This window comes from Tachypleus tridentatus, chromosome 3 (assembly GCF_004210375.1).
Source record: "Tachypleus tridentatus isolate NWPU-2018 chromosome 3, ASM421037v1, whole genome shotgun sequence".
Taxonomy (NCBI): domain Eukaryota; kingdom Metazoa; phylum Arthropoda; class Merostomata; order Xiphosura; family Limulidae; genus Tachypleus; species Tachypleus tridentatus.
Window position 1 is genome coordinate 15176071 of NC_134827.1, and position 20417 is coordinate 15196487.

Here is a 20417-nt window from a genome sequence, read left to right on the forward strand (position 1 = left end):
TGTTTATCCTTCCTACTCCTTGATAAGCATTTTGTTTCTATTTTTGTATGCTTACAAATTCTATAACTAGTTGTATATTTTCTTCACTAGGCCCTGAAGCTTGAAATACCTGTTGAAGGAAAACCTTCTCTACAAGACATCAAAAATGTATTACTCAAAAACTTACCTGCAGTAAAACAGGAGTATGTTATTATTTTATTTATTTTTTTATTTTTAAATTTTTATATATGTATAATACCAAACAGAAGATTGGTTTATTTTTACAAATAAATAAACCATTTGTAACTGAATTCGTCCTTTCTTTAAACACCTCAAACATTAAGTGTAATTTTAACTAGAAGTTTCTGATGAAATTGTTATTTTCATTTAGATTGAAAATAGCATAATAGTTTGAATAAGTATATAACTAATTTGTATCAAGTTCAGTAACATCAATTTTTCTGAATAATTCAAATTTAATTATCACAGTTTATCTAAAAGAATATTTATGGAATTTTTATTTTTACCATTAATTACTGGGGTGATACATAGTGAAGTTTCACAGATTCTGAAGTATTTTTTAAGAAAAATGTGTTTAGAAAATATTTTTCAAAAGCCTCTACTAAGATTGGATAATTAAAAATAACTTTAGTGTATTACAAGTACAATAATTAGTTGTTAACCAAAGGATAGATGCATTTACCCTTTTTTGTAAACATTTGGTTTGTTATTTGCAGATTTGTTGCAAAGTTTATTCAAAGTCTTTATGAAGTTTATATGGATTTGTACTTTACTTATTTGGAGATTAACCCTCTTGGTAAGTCCTGACTCAATTATTTTTACATCACTATGAAATGCACACACACACACACACACACACACACACACACACACACACACACAAGTATATATTTAATACATTAAAGTATCATTAGCTTTTAGATGTGTCTTTGGCATTGTGATGTTTTACTCATACATTAGTTGATTGCAAATTATGAGAATTTCACGATGAATAAAATAAAAAGCACTGTAGTACATCAAAAAGTTATGGTCATCATGTGATTACTACTTGGAAAACATGTTGGCTGGAAGTTAGTAGCTTGGCTTTGTTTCATTGCTCTAACTTAGTATTGATACTGCATTTATATTATATTGAATTTTAGCAAAGAAAAATTTATATGTGGTGAAAGTTGAACTGCTGGAATTCCTATTCTAGATGTTATTGTTATTATTTAATTATTATTATAAGGAGTTTTAAATGTTGCTGTTATACTGTTGTTGTTCTGATGTAACCTTGAACAATAATCCATTCTTATTAGACAGTTCATGGTAAATGTTGTGTCATCATTTGTCGCAGTAATATTATGGTGCTAAATATTTAATTAAATATTTGTAGCCCTCCACCAAAACTTGTTATTTGTATTTTTTATTTCTTTTGGCATTTAAACTGTAAGTTTGATAATTGAAAAGACAGGAAAAACATGTATAGAACTTACTCCAATCTTCATGGTGTATCATGATTGTTTCTCAGAAACAGTCACTTGAATAACATTCCTTTTGACCATATCATTATGGTCTGTCAAGCAGTGTTTCAGGCTGGATACATGGATGAATAAAGTGTTTCAGTTCAGGCTTGAAATTACAGTTACAGAAATATTATGAATGTGTGTACACAATGCAACTTGTTTGCATTTCTCCTGTACAACTCTACTAAATTGTATGAGAGTTGTACAGACTATTTTTAATATGCAAGAAAAACAAGAAAATTTGTTCATGCTTAACACATTGTAAATAGCTCATTAGAGGGTGCAGTAAATTTTAAAGGAAAAGTTCTGGGATATATTTAAAATATTGATACACAAGAAAGTATATTGGCACCTATGTTTAAAAGGAGTTGAGGAGAACCATGAATTATTCTCTGACATGTACAGAAAAATTTCCAGTATATGATTACATGTTTATTTGTTATATATTCCATACATTTGTTCATTACTTACAAAACTGTCATATGGGGTTATTACTGATACAATATAAAAATGAACATTTCATCTTTCTGTACAGAACTTAATTACAAAATGCAAGATTTTCCAGGTATTCTGATCATCCAACAGTGATTGAAATATGGTGTGGAATTTTGATCTTTCTGTAAAATATTATTGTGTATTAAAAATGGCTGTTTTTTTATTGTCTTACTCTCTAATTTAAACATTATACACATGCTCTTTTATCTTCTGATTTTTTAATGTTACACTGCATTTTTGTTTTTCTTAGTTCTCACAGGGGACAAGATTTATGTCCTTGATCTAGCTGCTAAATTGGATTCCACTGCAGAGTTCATCTGCAAGCAGAAATGGGGAGACATTCAATTTCCCCCACCATTTGGAAGGGATGCTTTTCCAGAGGCAGGTTTACCATATAAATTACATACTAAAAATGTTGTTGTTTTTTTTGTAAAAAAATAGGTAAAAAGTTACATTACATTTTAATGTACACAGGTGTTTTGAGGAATAAATTAATATTTTAGTGTCTTGTTTTTTGCAAATATTTTATGCTACATTGCTGGTAAGATAATGGGATTATGATTCTTGTATGAAATATACATTAGCATTTCTAGAGTTTATCACGTTTTTAGTATTTAAATGGCACTTGCTAACATGGATGGTTTAAGAAATTATTAATAACTGTGGTACTTTGCTTATCTTAAATGCTACTTTATTTGTGTTAACTTTGATGCTAAAAAAAAGGAATTAGGAGGGTTACCAGAATGGTGCATGAGATGGAGGGATTGTTTTGAAAAAAAGTAGAGTGGGATTGGATTGAGGTTTTTCAAGATTGTAAAGAGAATTAATAGTATTAATGAATTTTTTTCATACTTAACAGTTAAAATAGTAGGACTGGGGGACAAAATATGAATTTTGGCAAGGTAAGAACCATCTTCAGCTAAGACAGTTTTATCTTTTTAACAGGGTGGTTAGTCTCTGGAATGGGTTTCCTTTAGATATTGTGGTAGCAGTAAACTGAAATGGGTTTTAGAGAAAACTTGATAACTTTGTGCATCATAAAGGCTGGCTTCAATATTTTTTTAATTAATTTATTTAATAGTTTGTTTATTTAGGGGTGGGACAACTGAGATGGATCAGTATGTCCCTTATTGTCCCAAAATATTGTTTTGTTATTTCTTTTTTAGGGGTGAATCCAAGTTGTGACTTCAGTTATACATATAGTCATGAAGAGATATCCATCAAGTATTGCATGAGAAATGGATAACACTTGTTCACACAAGTTGCCTTTTCCCCATATTTATTTCCAACTGAAAAATGGATTATGTCATTTCGAACATGCATTTTACATTATAATTTTATGATTAGATGGAATTGGGATTCTTGTACACATAAATTACATTTTACAAGATCTATTGAAAACTACTGAGAGCATGGTCACAGTGCAAAAAAATCTACTTTTTTACACTGAAATAATAGTACAAGATTGGTCGAGCAAATGATATGCTTGGCCAGATAAGTTGTTATTCTTATTAAGGATAAAACTGATCTGTTCACCCCCATGTCACTTCCCTACCCCCTATCACAAATACCTCCAAAATCTTTTGAGGCAAATTGTTAAAGGTTTCAAACTTTTTAACTCAATAAAACCCCTGATTCTAACATGATATTTCACAAGTTTATCTCCCATATTTCACTTTCCTATAAAACTACAATATAATGGCACTAAAACCTCTGAAACTACAGTAAAATGATTTGTTTTTTTGTTGTTATTGTTGTTTAATTAAAGGTTATTCTATTATGTTACTCTTTTCATATTTGTAGAACATTCTCCATATTTATTCCAAATCTTAAATGTTTCAAAGTCATTAAGGTAAAAAAAAAATAGTCTATTCTCTATTTTATTGAAATAACAGTATTGATGTGGGTTCAGTCAGTTGCCCAGCGTTACTCAAGATGAATTATAGCATACAGACAAAAAAAATTAGAATAATAGTTTTAAAGCTTTATCAGAATCTTGTAACACAATAGTAATTTTCTTTTTTTACTCCTGATTTAAGTGTTCTAAAAATTAAATAATGACCTATGATATATGATTATTTTTGTGTTTACTGTAAGTAATAATGTGTCTATGAAATAGATCTGGTCGAGTGTATGTAACCTATTAAGATCAAAACATTCTTATAAAGAAATAATAAAATAATAAAGCTAATGCAAGGTTCGTTTATTTATTTTTTTAATGTCATTTATTGTAGGAGGCGTATATTGCTGATCTTGATGCAAAAAGTGGAGCTTCTTTGAAACTTACAATAATCAATAAGGATGGACGTATCTGGACCATGGTTGCTGGAGGAGGGGCATCGGTAATATACAGGTGTGTAAATATGTAAATAAGTATCAGTGGCAAAAGTTTGTTATAGGTATTTATCAAACATTTTGAAAATTTGTTTAAAATGCATGTATTGAATGTGTTTGAAAGACATGATAAAATCTTTTCAGTATACAATGACTTTTGAAAAATGAACATAAAAACATCTGTATTAAGACTTTTCAACAAATGGATTTTAATTCATCCAATATCATTTCTTTTACTTCAGTGACACTGTGTGTGAATTAGGTGGTTCCTCAGAACTGGCTAATTATGGTGAATATTCTGGTGCTCCAAGTGAACAACAGACATATGAATATGCTAAAACTATCTTGAGCCTGATGACTAAAAAACCTAATCCAGATGGTGAGTTTTGATTGAAACTAGAATAATGAAACTTGAGATTGTGTATATATTTAGGTAGGATAAAGTTATTAACAGTTAAAAAAAAGTTAAAATAGGTAATATTTAACTGGCTTGTGTTTTTTTTTTAAGGCACTTCAATACCTTTTCTTTAATTGTATGTTATAAGCAAAAGTTTCATCAAATACAATAACACTAATGAGAACACTTTCAAAGAGAACTTTATCATGTTTTGTGAGAACACTTTGCAAAAAATATCTAAAAAATGTGGTGGGAGAGTATTGCATTAGTATTGAATATACATGAAGTATACTTAACTGATATTGAGATTTTCTTATGTCAGATATCACAATTATTAATATTTAACAGAACAGACACATATATGTGAAAATTTAACATCTGGGGGAAGGAAAACATTACTAAAACATTATCTCTTTTGGATATTTTTAATGTGTATATTTCAGATAACTAGAAAAAAACATTATAATGGTTAAAGAACAAATAAAACAAGAGTACAAATTACAGTGTTGAAAATATCTCAGTAAGAGCAGTATCTGCAGAAATAGCACCTATAAAGTGGTAGGTAATCATATTGCACCATTTAATAGACTGAATCTCTTCTCACAAGCCTAACATTTAAAATTGCATTCCAACAACAAAAAACGTTAAGAACAGATAAGTCTCCATAATGTCCTATATCTGAAGCTATCAGTGGTAGGAAGTCAGTTTATTACTCATAATTTAGAAGAAAGGCAAGAGAAGAGATTTAAAAATGCATGTAAATAAATAAAATTTTAGTGAAGAACAGTGAAAACCATCATGTGAAGTATAAATTCTGCTTCTCAATGTTTGGTTCCAGAATTTACTCTGATCATCCTAGAGCCATGCTTTGATTAATGCTAAAAATGAGGTTACTCATTTTAAAAATATAGGCTCAGTAATTTTGCCCAACATTCTCCTTCTCAAGCTTTAATGTCCAATACGTTTTATGACACTTTGCAGTCTGAAGTTTAAAGTGTTTGCTTTGTATTAGTATTATGACAGGACTTTAGCTAGTGAACTATCTGCCCAAAATATTCAAAGACTATGTAGAATATACATTGTCAATTGATTTGAAAGGATTAGCAACAGTTTTTTTATACAACTATTCAAAATATGAGAATTATTATGAACTGTGGTAGTGGTCCATAAAAGGAACAGCAAGAAATTGCAAAATTCAATAGAACATTCTGGCAAAAAGTGTTTCAAACAGTAAAGATTATCTTCAGTCAATGCTTTAAACCCTTTATTGTTGACTGCTAAAGTTATACATGCACAAATGCACCAAGGAAAGCACCTATGTTAGATTTACAGCAAAAACAGCTTGTTGTATTACTCAAAAACCTTTTGTAGAATGCTAAATAACATGCTTTAAATGTTGATTTGTTTCTTCTGTATTTTACATTATTTAAAAAAAAACGTAATTTTAGTGAAAATGTTATCATTACTCCCTGAAGGTAGCTTTTATACAAACATCTGTTGTTCCTTTAGAAAGCTTAAATACAGGGTAAAACAGGAATTGCTAGCCAGTAATAGATGGATATTAGATGACTGTAACATGTAGATGCTCAACACTTTACACAAGTAGTGTCTGTAGGAAGCCAGCCCCTATACTGTGTATAATAGAGTAAAAACTGTTTCAGCTAACTACCTATGCTTATTATCATTACAATTTATAAAGTTAACTATCATGTCAAGTAATCCTCTGCCCATAGTTGAGCATTATAAAGCCAGCAAACAACATAAATAAAAAAATTGGGAATTTAAAAATCTGCAGATAGGTTCATGACAAATGTTAGTAAACAAAGCTTGGAGATATAGTAGCCATTATATACTGAAACTACAAACCCATCTCTTTGGTCCATGCTGTTATCTAGAATTACATTTGGTGGAGTCAAAATAAAGATTCATAGTTTGAGTAAATAATGTCTGCAGTATCTTCTGCCTTGATTTTTACTTTCTTTTAATGGTCCTTACATGTAGGTTTCTAAATTTTCAATATTTTTTATTTATCTTGTTTAGCTGTAAAGATTTTTATATTTCACTGGTAAGAACCGTATTATCATGGAAGAAAACGTGTGAAGAATTTAACAATTTTAATTATGAAATGTTTTGTAGCATAATTTTCATCACGTGTTTTCTTTCAGTAATTTAGGTAACTAGAACAGCTATGACATGCTGAAAGGGGAAGTTGTTTATGTTTATAGGAGAATTTGCAATGCTCAGAGTGGATTGGTATGTGGTGGTATAGCATAATGACACCTTTTTAAATCTCTGTTTTCTTTACTGCCACTTGAACATAATTCATTCAGTGTTTTTATTTTAAAAAATCTCATTTTGAGCTACCTTTATGTATTATATACAAAAACAAGTTACATCTCTCAGTATTTACTCCACAGGTCAACTGTTTGCCCCACTTTTCTGCACATGCTGTTATCCCTATCCCACCTCTGCCTTGAAAACATTGCGCTGATTTTCCATATTTCCAAATTTTTTCACTTTAAGCACTGAATATATAAGTGCTGTTGATCAAAGTTAAAAAAAGAATAATTAGAAATTATTTCATTTATACACTATTTAAACTGTAAGAAGAATGAAAATTGATTGAATGTCTTAATGAATCTGCATTCATGTGAACAATATTCCTGTATACACTATAATGTAAAAGTTTATTTCATAAGATTTTAAAATGTTACATAATAAAGATTTTTTTCTTTTCCACAGGAAAAGTATTGATTATTGGTGGAGGTATTGCTAACTTTACTAATGTTGCTGCTACATTTAAGGTAAGTGATATTGCTTTTGTGATGCATAAACTCTCTCAAGATGGGCTTGGTCAATTTGACCAACCATGTGACCTCTTTTTACTTGTTTAAAGTCTATAGGTTTAATACTTTCAGTATAGTGTCATATATCTTTACAGAGTTTGGCAGTCTTTCAGTTAACATTATAAGTTTTTCACATACAAAAAAAATCATTTTTAGTGAAGTTTTTTTAATAAGCTAAAATAAAGATTTGTCCATAAATATACTGAGCATTTGTTATGAATAGTCAGTGTGTAATTTTCATGTTAAATTAAAAATACTTTTCCTAAAAACAAAAATCTCAATTTCCTTTGTGTAATCCCTAAAATTTAAATACATTTTAAATGTTTTATTTCAGTCAAACTTCATATTTTGTTATTTTTTCTACCCTATCTTAAAATGGGGTATTGACCAACCTTGTAACCACCAAATATAAATCAAATAAATCTAAGTTAACCTTTTTCTCTTTACTTCAGATTTTAACATGAAACTACATTCGTAAACCTCATAACAGCATACATCTGTTTTATAATTCAACTTTACTGTTTTATTGTTCTTTAAACCATATCTAATCATTCAAGTCTTGTGCATCTCAGGTTACCCAATCAAATTACCTAACCCATAAGCTACTAGAAGCTGCTTTTATGTGTGTGTGTGTGTGTGTGCACTTTGTGAAACATTTCTATTTGATTATTTTACCTAATTTAATGTTAACTAACCTAAAAAAATCTGTATTTTTACATTTTAGTTACTTTTATAATAATAAAGAATAAACATAAAGAAATAAAGTATTTACCCAATCATTTCTTCCTGTTGATTGTCAAGAACACTTAAGTCTGTTTTCATATACTAATGGTAATAATGCAGCAAACAATTTTTATTTAATTGCATAATGCACTAACAAATGTATGCTAATAACATACAAAAGGTGGACAATTTTCTCTAAATCTTAACTTTCTAACTATGCAACAAGAACCCTTACAAATTCATCCAATCTAGCCATTATGATTCCCATGAGTACCAAATTTGTACTAGAAGATAAGTTAGTGGATATGTATTGAAAACACAATGTGATACAATATGTCATTTCAGAGATGAAACTCTTGAGTTTCTGTTGGTTATAGGATAATATATAATTAAACATGAGAACCATTAAATCCTGAAAGAAAGGATGTGGAAGGAGGGGTCTAATTTTTTATTTATTAGCTCTGTAACCAAACAGAATTGAAGGCTATGAAAAGTATGGTTTATCTGAGCAATAATGATTTTATAGTTAGTAATTTATGTTTAATTTTGTAGTTTTTCAATAGGTAGTGGATAAAATAGGGAAAGAGGATACCAGGAGAAAATGTTATGTGTCACATCAGAGGAAATTCAGAACTTTTTTTTAAATATTGCCTTGTAGAATTAAAAGTGTAAGACTTCTATACTATTATAATATGGATTATTAGCTAACATTTTATGCTATACTAATTTGTATAATATAAAAAACAATAGTTTAATAAAAGTTTGAATGTAAGACTTAAATTTTGTCCTGCATACTAAAAGATACTTGGGGCAAGAAGGTTAAAGTAAAATATTAAAGGAACTTATGAATTATTCATCTTTTTTTTGCCACTAAGATGTATTTTCCAGGTTTGATGCTAAAAATGCCTCAGGTGAAGGGAAACAAAGAGGGTAAACATCAGTTATTAAATGTTTTCACAGTATGCTGGCTCCTTGTATTTTACCATTTATTTGTATGAAAAAAATTACACTTTTTAAGCTGACATCAGTTTTGTTATAAGAACCTGAATCATTCAGCAAAACTGCAGTTATTCAAAGGACTATAACATCTTCAAGAATGAAACAGCTAATCCTTAGTTAATAAGAGAACCAGTCATCAAAAATGTCTGGTCATATGTATACATAAAGAAACATAAAATCTTCTGTTTAAGTGGTATTAGTGATGTCTTGTAGTGATTAACAGGTATGTTACTTTTTTGTACAGATTTTTATGCCAGAAAGTTAATCCCTGTACTGTAAACTCCAAGTGGTCATAATAAAAAAACCCATGAAAAAACTGTTTAATTTCCTGTAATTCTAATTATAATCATTTCCAAATTATCAATTCCATTTTTGATTGTTTTGTTTTTGGTTACATCTGCTTCAGTAAGTGTAAAAGATTTTATTTACGTTTAAAATCAGTGGTGGATGGAGATTATTTTCACCTCTGTTTATGTGTTTGGTTTTTCCAAAATGACTGAATACACTTGTGCTGGTAATTACAATTTATAGTATTCATACCTCATGGAAAGAAAAAGTGAATGTTTCCTAAAAGAGTGTTTTTCTCAGAAGAACTGCACAAGAAGAATGCTCAGACTGTGCTTGCATAACCTGCAATGTTTTTATATATTAAATGTGGTACACTTGTTATTGAAAAAATAAATATTTTATATACTCCATTTTTAGTACTGTATTTCCAAATTACATCAATAAAGATATAACCAAACTCTTATATACAGTCCTAGTGAAAGTCATGTTCTTGTTGTGAGGAGAGTATTTTTATTTTAAAATATTTTTTGTGATAAAGAAATGGTTGTAGTACATATCATAGTTATTTTTCTAATTTTTGAATCTTGAATATTTGAAGTGTGAAATATTTTTATGGATATGTATTTGTGGTGCCATGTTATATTTATTATTTTGATCACATACATTGGTAGACACATATACGCTGCTGGCCAAAATCTTAAGGCTAATGAACATAAAGAAAAAATATGCATTTTGCGTTGCTAGACTCAACCACTTATTTGAGTAGAACTTCAAAAGATGAAAATAAGAAAAGGGAAAAAAAAAATATAAAACTTTTTTAGCATTTAATAGGGAAAATGTGAACACCATGAAATTAGCCTAAATATTAGCTGGTCAAGACCATACCAAAAAGAAGTCCTAAACAGGGTAGTAAATGCCCAACAAGAGGTCTCAGTAGTGAGTTGCATGGCCATCATTGCAAATAACTTCAAACATTTGCTTTGGCATGGTTGAAAGCAGCATTTGTAGAAGGCTGGCTGGAATGTTATTCCAAATGGTGAAGATGGCTTCACGAAGATTATGCATCATTTGGAATTGGCGTCCATTTCTACAGACTTTCCTTGCCATCCACCCTCAGACATTTTCAGTGGAGTTCAGTTTGGATGAACATGCTGGATGGTCCAAAAGAATCACATTATTCATCATGAAAAAGTTCTTTGTCCTGCAGGCATTGTGGATTGCAGCATTGTCCTGCTGAAAGATCCAGTCATTTCCAAACAAGCAAGGGCCTTCAGTCAATAAGTATGCTCTCTCCAACATGACAATTTAGTCAGCTGCTGTTTGGCACCCCTGTATAACCTAAAGCTCCATTGTTCCTTGGAAGGAGAAAGCACCCCAGATCATGATGGAACCTCCTCCACTGTGTCGTGTAGAAAATGTCTCCGGTGGGATATCCTTATCGTGCCAGTAACATTAAAAGTCACCTGGACCATCCAGGTTAATTTTTTCTCATCAGAGAACAAAACCTTCTTCCACTTTTCTAGTCTCATTTTTGGTGCTTCTCAGAAATGTTTAACCAAGCTGTTTCGTGGTGTGGAAAGATGCGTGGCCTTTGAAGACATTTACATTTTTTGAAGTATTTCTCTCATAGATGTCATCTTATTCTTGAGCTGCATTCTGCGTGAGGGCCTTAATCTGGTTTGATGATCAGGTGGTGTCTTGTCGGACAACCTGTCGAATCCTCCTGCTCAACTCTGGCAAAATTTTCTTGGGCCGACCACTTGAAATTCCCGTTCCATATCCTTAAGGGTCTTTTAAGAAATTTGCAATAGCTGTTTTACTATGCTCAATCTCACTGGCGATGGCACGTTGAGAGAGACCTTGCTTTTACAGCTCAACCATTCTGCCACATTCAAACTTTGTCAACTTTTTAGCCTTTGCCATGTTTTTACCCAGTGTAACACAGGAGATGTCAGTGGGAGATGTTGACAATGCTAATGCTTGAACACAAATGACTAAATTTCGTTATGTGTTTACTGATTAATGCTTCATTTCAGTATGGTCTTAAACTTTTGACTACCTAGTGTTCAGGCTAATTTCATAGTGTTCACATTTTCCCTTATTTTCATCTTTCGAAGCTCTACTCAAATAAGTGGAATCTAACAATGCAAAATGCATATTTGTTCTTTATGTTCATTGCCCTTAAGATGCTGGCCAGCAGTGTATGTATGTGCACTATCCTTTATAGTAAGATATTTGTATATTTGTTAAGTCTTTTGTTTTTTTATTCTCAATATAATTTTTAGGGCATTGTAAAAGCCTTGCAGGAATTCCAGCCCAAACTTGTGGAACATAAGGTTTCAATCTTTGTTCGAAGAGCAGGTCCAAACTATCAAGAAGGGTTACGGGTAATGAGAGAAGTGGGTATGTTTGCTTGCTTTTTTCTTTTTTCCATAAATTATTTCCATGATATACACAAATAGTTTCTAGTATTAAAGTTTATTGCAACTAAAACTTAATAAAAGAAAATTTAATGAAACTTTGTCAAAAATTTAAATAAGCTTTTTTAAATCATTAGTAAATGAATATTGACCCAATTTGGCCATGTAGAATTTAAGACAACTCTTATTTAGCATCAAAGTTTAGATAAGTTTATGAAAATTTTTTTACACATCCACAGTCATAATGCTTATGAGTGTTAATTGAATAGTTTTATTTATTTTTAATTTACATTTTGGTTGCAGAATACAAAAGCAAATTAGTATCATATTTTACATTTTTATAGCATAAATATTTTTATCAAATGTAAATTTGTATGTATATGTATATAAGGTACATCTGACAGATAAACATACTTTTCATGAACAAAGTTATACTACAGTTACTTACATTTGATTTTGTATGTGATATATTGGCAAATAAATTAATATATTGTAAAAATTAATATTAACATAATTTACAAGTACTGATTTTGTGTGTTTGTGATAAAGTTATTGTATATCCAAACAATTATTTGATAAAAAACTGTTTGTGTGTCCACACTTATAACTGACAAACAACTGAGCTGCTTGTCACCTAACCTGGAATGAACTCTTGGACCCCCCAAGAGAGATAGGGGAGGTCAATATTTAAATGTAATTCTCAAGGTCTTCCCCATGTTTTGAAAGAAAACATAAACTAGTGTTTATCTAAACCAGCAATAAGCTAGAAGCTCTGTTGTGATGTGCTTGATAATTTATAAAGCTACTTTTTTTCAGGAAGTACACTGGGTGTACCAATCCATGTATTTGGCCCAGAAACGCACATGACAGCCATAGTGGCAATGGCCATGAAAAAGAGAGATATCCCAGAACTACAAGAATCCAGTCATACAACAGCCAATTTTCTCCTTCCTGATGGAATGTACAAAGTACATGTTTGTTTTTTCCTCTCATTTTGCTTGTATGTTTCCTGTTAATGATTGTTTTAGAGGTGCAATGTGTTGGTTGTTTGGTTGTGATTTCCTTAGTTTAATAACCAAGGTTTAATTTAAATGCTTTTAGAGAATGATAATTTTGAATTATAGAATTTGTAGATGCATAAAATATACCAAACAATGAAGAACAAAGGCTCTAGGGTTGACAATTACTATATTTCTTTGTCAAATCTGTTTTTTGGGATGTATTTTTGTGTTGTATATTTAACTCAAATACAGTTGAACTTAACATATGTTTTATTTGATATAAATGGTACAATACATAAATAGGGAAAACAAAATTTTAAAACTTCAGTTCTTCTCAGTTAACTGATAAGAAATTCTTTGCTAGTATGTTTCATTTCTTTAGCAAGGCTTCTCCGTTATGGAGAAGTTGATTCAAATACAATGATAAGGTGTCAGATTGATTCTGTTTCTAGATGAGTATGACTGTACCATCCAGGTACCTTCAGTAATTTTGAGGATTTTGATTTTGTTGTTTGGTTTTTTTTATTTTTGCAATCATTTCCTCTCAAACGTTTTTTGTTTTTATTTTTTTCTCAGTAGTACAGATCCTATGTTAAGAAACTAGAAGTAGTTTTGTATTTGTAAAAATATGAACACGAATGATAACTTACAAATATGATAATAGGAAGCATTTATTAAAATTTTGGAATCCTCACAATTCCTTCATCAGTAATGTATAGGTACAAAACAAACAAACAATATTTGTAATTACAATAGAAATATATACGTATGAGTACACAAATATAGGTTTAGAAACCATGGCATGATTGTATGTTAGTTGGGGACAGTGGGAGAATTTTTATGTACGTTTCTTTTACAAGAAGTTCAGTATCATGTATAACTGTCAAGATATTTTTAAAATTAGAGAAAGATATCAGATGTCCTGTTTCTGTATTGTGCTGATAGATAGTGGAGTTGAAAGTGTTTTTAACCTTCCATTCAGTTTTTATAAATATGCCCATGTGGTCACATGGTTGTAACTTTAAGATGACATTTGGTTTCACCAATATAGGAAGCCATTTCTTTGTGAATAATTAAATAGAATTAGGTAAGTTCATAGACTCTATTTAGTAGACAAGATAAGACTGCATTTGTACCATAAAAAAATATTCTTTTCTTGAGATGGCTACCTCACGTAATTCTTCGAGAAAATTACTTCTTTCTTAACTAAATAGTTTGTAAAACCACCTAAGTTATGTTCTGTACCCAAACTTCCCTTATACACATCTCAGGAGACAGAACTCTGTTATCATGAAACAGTTGAAAAAATTATTTAACACTTGCTATTCTTAAATTTACCTGAAAGTTATTATGAAACTGAATTTCACATTAATATTTTTTCCATTACAAAGATCATTTGTTGACTGCCCATTGTTCACAACTTAAAATTACAACCAAGTGAATACATGAGCACATATATAAAAATTGGAAAGAAGTTTACAAACCCTCTAATTTCCACATTCTATCAACACAATACAGAAACAAGACATCCAATTTCTCTAACTTTAAAATTCTCTCAAGAGCTGCACATGATATTAAATTTCTTATTACAGAAACATTATACATAACTCTCCTTCTATCCCTAAATAATACACAGTATTTACTAGATTTAAACTTATTTTAATTTGACTGTTTCAGTTGTTCCACATTTTGGTTTTTAGACTTTTGTTTATTCAAACTGCTTACTCTTATGTATATATATCTGTTGTAATTGTAAATATTGTTTGTTTTGTACCTCTAGATTGTGAGGATTCTGAAATGTTTAACAAATGCCTTTTATTATCATGTTTGCTTAAAATTAATTTAAGCTTTTTGAAAAATAAGTTGATTACTTAACAATAAAGTTTATCACTATACCCTTACTTGATCTTCATTGAAAATAAAATCCTTTATTTCATATCTTGGGAGGATTTTGTGCTAATTGTTATTAAAATGGTAATGGGTGACTGCTAAAGACGCACTAACAAGAAAGTCTTGTTGCAATTTTTACTTGTAAAAATGAATGTTGATGTTACAGTCCTTTTTAATATTTATATGAAATCACAAAAAATGGGGAACAAAACATATTTTGAAATTATTTTAACACGCTTATTTTTTTAGTCCTGTTATCTTTAGAAATAGCCTCCTTCACATTTAATATTTTATTACATTAGAAATATCCAATGTGGTGTTTCAGTTTTATCGTGTTTTTATTTTTAGCTAAAAGTAAGCCTGATGTTTAAAATGTTATATTCAATGCAGGGTTTAATAGAATAGACAACAACTATTTTTTCATATAGTGTTGTAATAATAGTGAAGTAATTTCAATGTTTGAAATTTGTGTATTATTATCCAAGTAGAAAAGTTTTCAAGATTCTTTGTTAAGTAAACAATAATTTCAGTCAAACCTTGCCCCAAAAGAAACATCTGTCAGCAGTTCTGATGAGAAAAGCCAGTTAGTGTCACCAGGAGAGAAGTCTTCCACTGTTGAAAGCTCAGTGAAACCCCTGTTTTCCACGGTATGAATTTCATACTAGATATAAGAACTCCTTGTAAATTTTATGGATAAAATATTAATTAGGTTTTGTCTTTTACCTTTTTGTTTCACCAAAGTGTCTAGTTGCAATGATCATAAACATAAAAGAGAAAGTATTTCTTCTAACTTCTGCTGATATTATTTTTGGTGTACCAATCTTGGTAGATATTTTATGTTGTATTTTTTGTTTTGTGTTTAATCATGCTTTGGTAATGTCTGTTATGTATTAAAAACATAGAATACAGAAGACTTAGTTTATTATATTAAAATTGCGTTGAATATACAAATTGTTTCAACAATCACAGCTGATGTGAAATAACAGTGGAATCAAATGTGTTAGAGCTGTAGTTTTACATTGATATTTTTGTGTAGTATGGTGCCTTCAAAATCTGACTACATTTGAAAGCTATAACAGTCTTTTCTGATGCAGAATATTTATACTCTCTGATCTTGTTCAGATCAGAGGTTTAGAATTTCTGAGGTGGAGATATTCCTTGTACTTACTGGCACTGAAGAAATAAAAGAATAGAAATCAACTTGGGACATAAAGGGCCTGCAAGAAGTTATACACCAGTTGTGGATAGAAAATTGTTGTGTCTTGTAACAGTTGATAATCAACAGACACAAAGGCAAAAGTATTTGTGTCCCAAGCAACAGTATGCAACATGACCGAGAAGAACCTTCATCTGAAAATGAGGACAACTGGAGAATGAAATGGGTATTTGTTATTTCATACAAAAATATATTAGCCAAGTTGCTGGCTGCAGTACTAATGGATTTCTGGGAATTAAACTATTTACTATAGATACAGATTTTGTGAAGCTTCATACATGAGATAGATCATGAAAAACAGCAGAGAGGAGTAGTGTTTTTTTGACATAATAGTCTTTTGTAGTGGATACTACAGTGCAGGAATATTGTCAAGATGTACTGTCATCTGATGGAACACAACCAGATGCGACAATGTGGACTTTACAATGTTTAGCAGCCCAAGTTTGTCATAACATTAGGTACTCAACTATATGCTTTGATACCTCAGTATTTGTAAGTGTACAACTAAGCAAGATGACAAGGTGTATTAAACATTTGGTATTATAATATATTCTTGTAATTTCAAAGGATCTGCAAAATTCTGAATGTTTTTAGTGACTATTATTATGAAATCTAGGTTCATGAGTGGTCAGTTTAAACAACTTATTAGGACTGATATAAATATTTTGTACCCTGATGATCTCTATATTGATATAAATATTTTGTACCCTGATGATCTCTATATTGATATAAATATTTTGTACCCTGATGATCTCTATATTGATATAAATATTTTGTACCCTGATGATCTCTATATTGATATAAATATTTTGTACCCTGATGATCTCTATATTGATATAAATATTTTGTACCCTGATGATCTCTATATTGATATAAATATTTTGTACCCTGATGATCTCTATATTGATATAAATATTTTGTACCCTGATGATCTCTATATTGATATAAATATTTTGTACCCTGATGATCTCTATATTGATATAAATATTTTGTACCCTGATGATCTCTATATTGATATAAATATTTTGTACCCTGATGATCTCTATATTGATATAAATATTTTGTACCCTGATGATCTCTATATTGATTTAAGTGTTATAGAGCTCATCTTCTGGATTGTAGTTTGTAAGAAATTAAAAAATTTTATCAATAAAACTTGTTTCATGGAATGAGTTTGTTATGTACTAGTCCTTTTTCATATTAGAATGTAATGTAGATATTAAATATAATTGAGAAACTATATATGTTAACTTTTGTTTTTATGAGTGAAAGAATAATATGACCTTTTTTCAATAGGGTACAAAAGCTATTATTTGGGGTATGCAATCCAGGGCAGTGCAGAGCATGCTGGATTTTGACTTTGTATGTTCTCGTGTGGAATGGTCAGTTGTTGCCATGGTCTATCCACTTACTGGTGATCATAAACAGAAGTTTTATTGGGGTCATAAGGAAATCCTTATACCTAGTAAGTTCTGTTAATAATTTTGTTATTTTTTAATATATACTGAATGCACTGTTTACAAAACATGCAATAGAGATCATTTTAGAAGAAACTGTTATGCATTTTTGAACGGCCTTATATTAAACACTTATTAAAAACTTGGAATTTGTATTTTAGTTACATTGTTTGTGCTAGGTTCCTATGCTAATACATGATGTTTATATATTCTAATTTTTAACACTGTTTTCTTCCTTAATCAGAAGTGAAGTAGTGTATTGGATGGCAGGATAAGGAATAAATAATTTTTTAATTATATTCTTGATGCATTACATACTCCATTGGAAAATCCAGGATCTGCTGTATCCAAATCTGCAGTTCATATTATGATAACACATTTCAGTTGGGAGGTATGAGCAGTCAAAGGGAAACAAGAATTTGGAGTTCCTGCACCACCTTATGAGTAAACAAATCGATTTTTTTTTTTCCTCACATTTTCAAATCAGATTATGGTCTTTCCTCATTGTCTGTTTGATATTGGACACATTGTTTTATATTTTGATAAGGCAGAGACTACTGCTATAAATGTCCTTTTCACTGTCGATCCTACTTTTTGATGCTTCTACAACAATGTTGGGTTTGACAGATGGGTATTCTTTAACAAAGGCTGTCAAAAATTCATTGTGGTTGCATGTCAGACATCTTGCACAAATAGATAATGAAATAATAGTAATTATGATAACATGGCAAAGAGTATCAAAGTTTAGTCCTGGTCAGCAATGGCTTGGGGCTCACTGTTGAAAATCTACTGGGCTGTGGTTAGAGAAACAGATGCAAAGACAAGAGAAGTAAAAGAAGATGTATGGCATACTCATTGGTTATACGACAAGAAAGGCCTGGCATGGCCAGGTGGTTAAGACACTTGACTTGTTATCTAAGGGTTGTGAGTTCAAATCCCAATCATACCAAACATGCCCACTCTTTTAGCCATGGGGACTTTATAATGTGATGGTCAATTCCACTATTCATTGGTAAAAGAGAAGCCCAAGAATTGGCTGTGGATAGTGATGACTAGCTGCCTTCCCTCTAGTCTTACACTGCTAAATTAGGGGCAGCTAATGCAGAAAGTTCTTGTGTACTTTTGTGTGAAATTAAAAAAAAAAAAAAACCTCAACAAGAAGCACTGTCATAAACTTAAGGGTTTCTGTTGATGTAGCCAGTCATAATTTGGTCAATTTTTGTCCAATATGTAAAATGTAATTTGTACTTGTCATATGTCATTGCATGTTGCATCCTATACAAAGTACTAAAACTGGATAAATTTAGTTTTTTACATCTGATCTCTGCTGCCAAGATGTCCCTGATTGACAGAGATTCTGTATGAAGAAGTTGTAAATAGCCTTTCTGTATTCAGGATTTCAAATAATTGACTTACTTGTTTTTTTTTAATATTTTTTAACAGTGTATAAGAACATGGCAGATGCTATGAAGAAACATCCTGAAGCCGATGTCTTGGTTAGCTTTGCTTCCTTAAGGTCGGCTTATGATAGTACTATAGAGACATTACAGTATCCGCAGGTACGTTTTCCCAGTCATTACTTTTGCTCTGCACTAATATCTAATTGTGTAGCTTAATAATTGTTTTAAACTAAGAATAAATTAATTTTTGTCCTAAATTGATATAGTATTCACAAAGATGGCCTTTTTCTGCTCTGAAACAGAACATAGATAATCTAATGTTTTCAAATGGGCATAAAAACAAAAACATTACTGCAAATCAAGAATTTTTGAAAGAAATTATGAAGTTACTGGACTACACTTTAGAATATTTTTATAAAAAGCCGATAATACCCGAGTACTCTGTAAATATAAATTGCAGATTTTGAGCCTACATTTTTTAATTTTTTTAAATGTTTTACATACATGTAAGGATTATTTCATACATTAAATTCATTTTATTATTTTTAGTAATAAAATTTATAAATTGTCAAAATTAAAGCTGAAAGCATTGAAATAAGCAGAATTAAAATAATACTTGCTTTTGAATTGTGATGAAGTTCTAAGTATTTTTTTCATATAATAGTATTAGGCTTAATTTATCTTAGCAGTTACACTCTTTATTTGGTCACTTAGGGTTTTTTGAAGGGGAAGAAAATATAATAGCATTTCAACTACATTGTATCCTCCATATCTATTGGTGACTATTTTTACAATATGCATGAGTCATTTGTTTTAATAACAATTGTTATGGCATGAATGCCTTTTGCTGACAAATCATGATAATAATTAACTACACTTGTATGACAATAGTGTTAGGGTTATTGTATTTTTAAACACTGGATTCCTTATTGTAACCATTTATTTTCTGAGAAGAAAAATGTATAATAGTATGTCAGCCACATTGTCTTATATCCATTGCTGATGATTCATTTTTGGCATGGCCAGGTGGTTAAAGCACTCAACTCGTAATTTGAGGGTCATGGATTCAAATCCCCATCACACCAAAAATGCTTGCCCTTTCAGCTGTGGGGATGTTATAATGTTACCATCAATCCCACTATTTGTTGGTAAAAGAATAGCCCAAGAGTTGGCAATGAGTGGTGATAACTAGATGTCTTCTCTTTAGTCTTACACTGCTAAATTAGGGACAGCTGGAGTAGATAGCCCTCTTGTAGTTTTGTGCAAAATTGAAAACAAACCACTTTTGTCATACTTTTAAAAAAGTTATTTCTTGGTTTACTGATAGCATGATGGCTCAAACATAAAATAATGGATATTTTAAGGTTTAGGTGCAAATGTTTAAGAAGTGGTAACATTTGCAGTGCTAGTTTCCCTTTGGTATTTATGTTTGAAAACTAGTTTTTG

General features: G+C 30.4%; 1 protein-coding gene across 3 annotated transcripts in view; it reads left to right on the forward strand.

The window, feature by feature from the left end:
- The window catches only part of LOC143246407 (ATP-citrate synthase-like), a 59795-nt gene that overhangs the window by 18576 nt on the left and 20802 nt on the right, over positions 1-20417 (forward strand). For all 3 annotated transcript variants that reach the window (XM_076493056.1, XM_076493057.1, XM_076493058.1), the window contains exons 6-16: positions 91-182; positions 717-796; positions 2251-2381; positions 4235-4353; positions 4577-4713; positions 7474-7535; positions 11873-11990; positions 12824-12975; positions 15429-15545; positions 17411-17579; positions 19015-19130. In XM_076493056.1, coding sequence (XP_076349171.1) covers positions 91-182; positions 717-796; positions 2251-2381; positions 4235-4353; positions 4577-4713; positions 7474-7535; positions 11873-11990; positions 12824-12975; positions 15429-15545; positions 17411-17579; positions 19015-19130 — 1293 coding nt within the window. The remainder of the gene's footprint in view (positions 1-90; positions 183-716; positions 797-2250; positions 2382-4234; positions 4354-4576; positions 4714-7473; positions 7536-11872; positions 11991-12823; positions 12976-15428; positions 15546-17410; positions 17580-19014; positions 19131-20417) is intronic.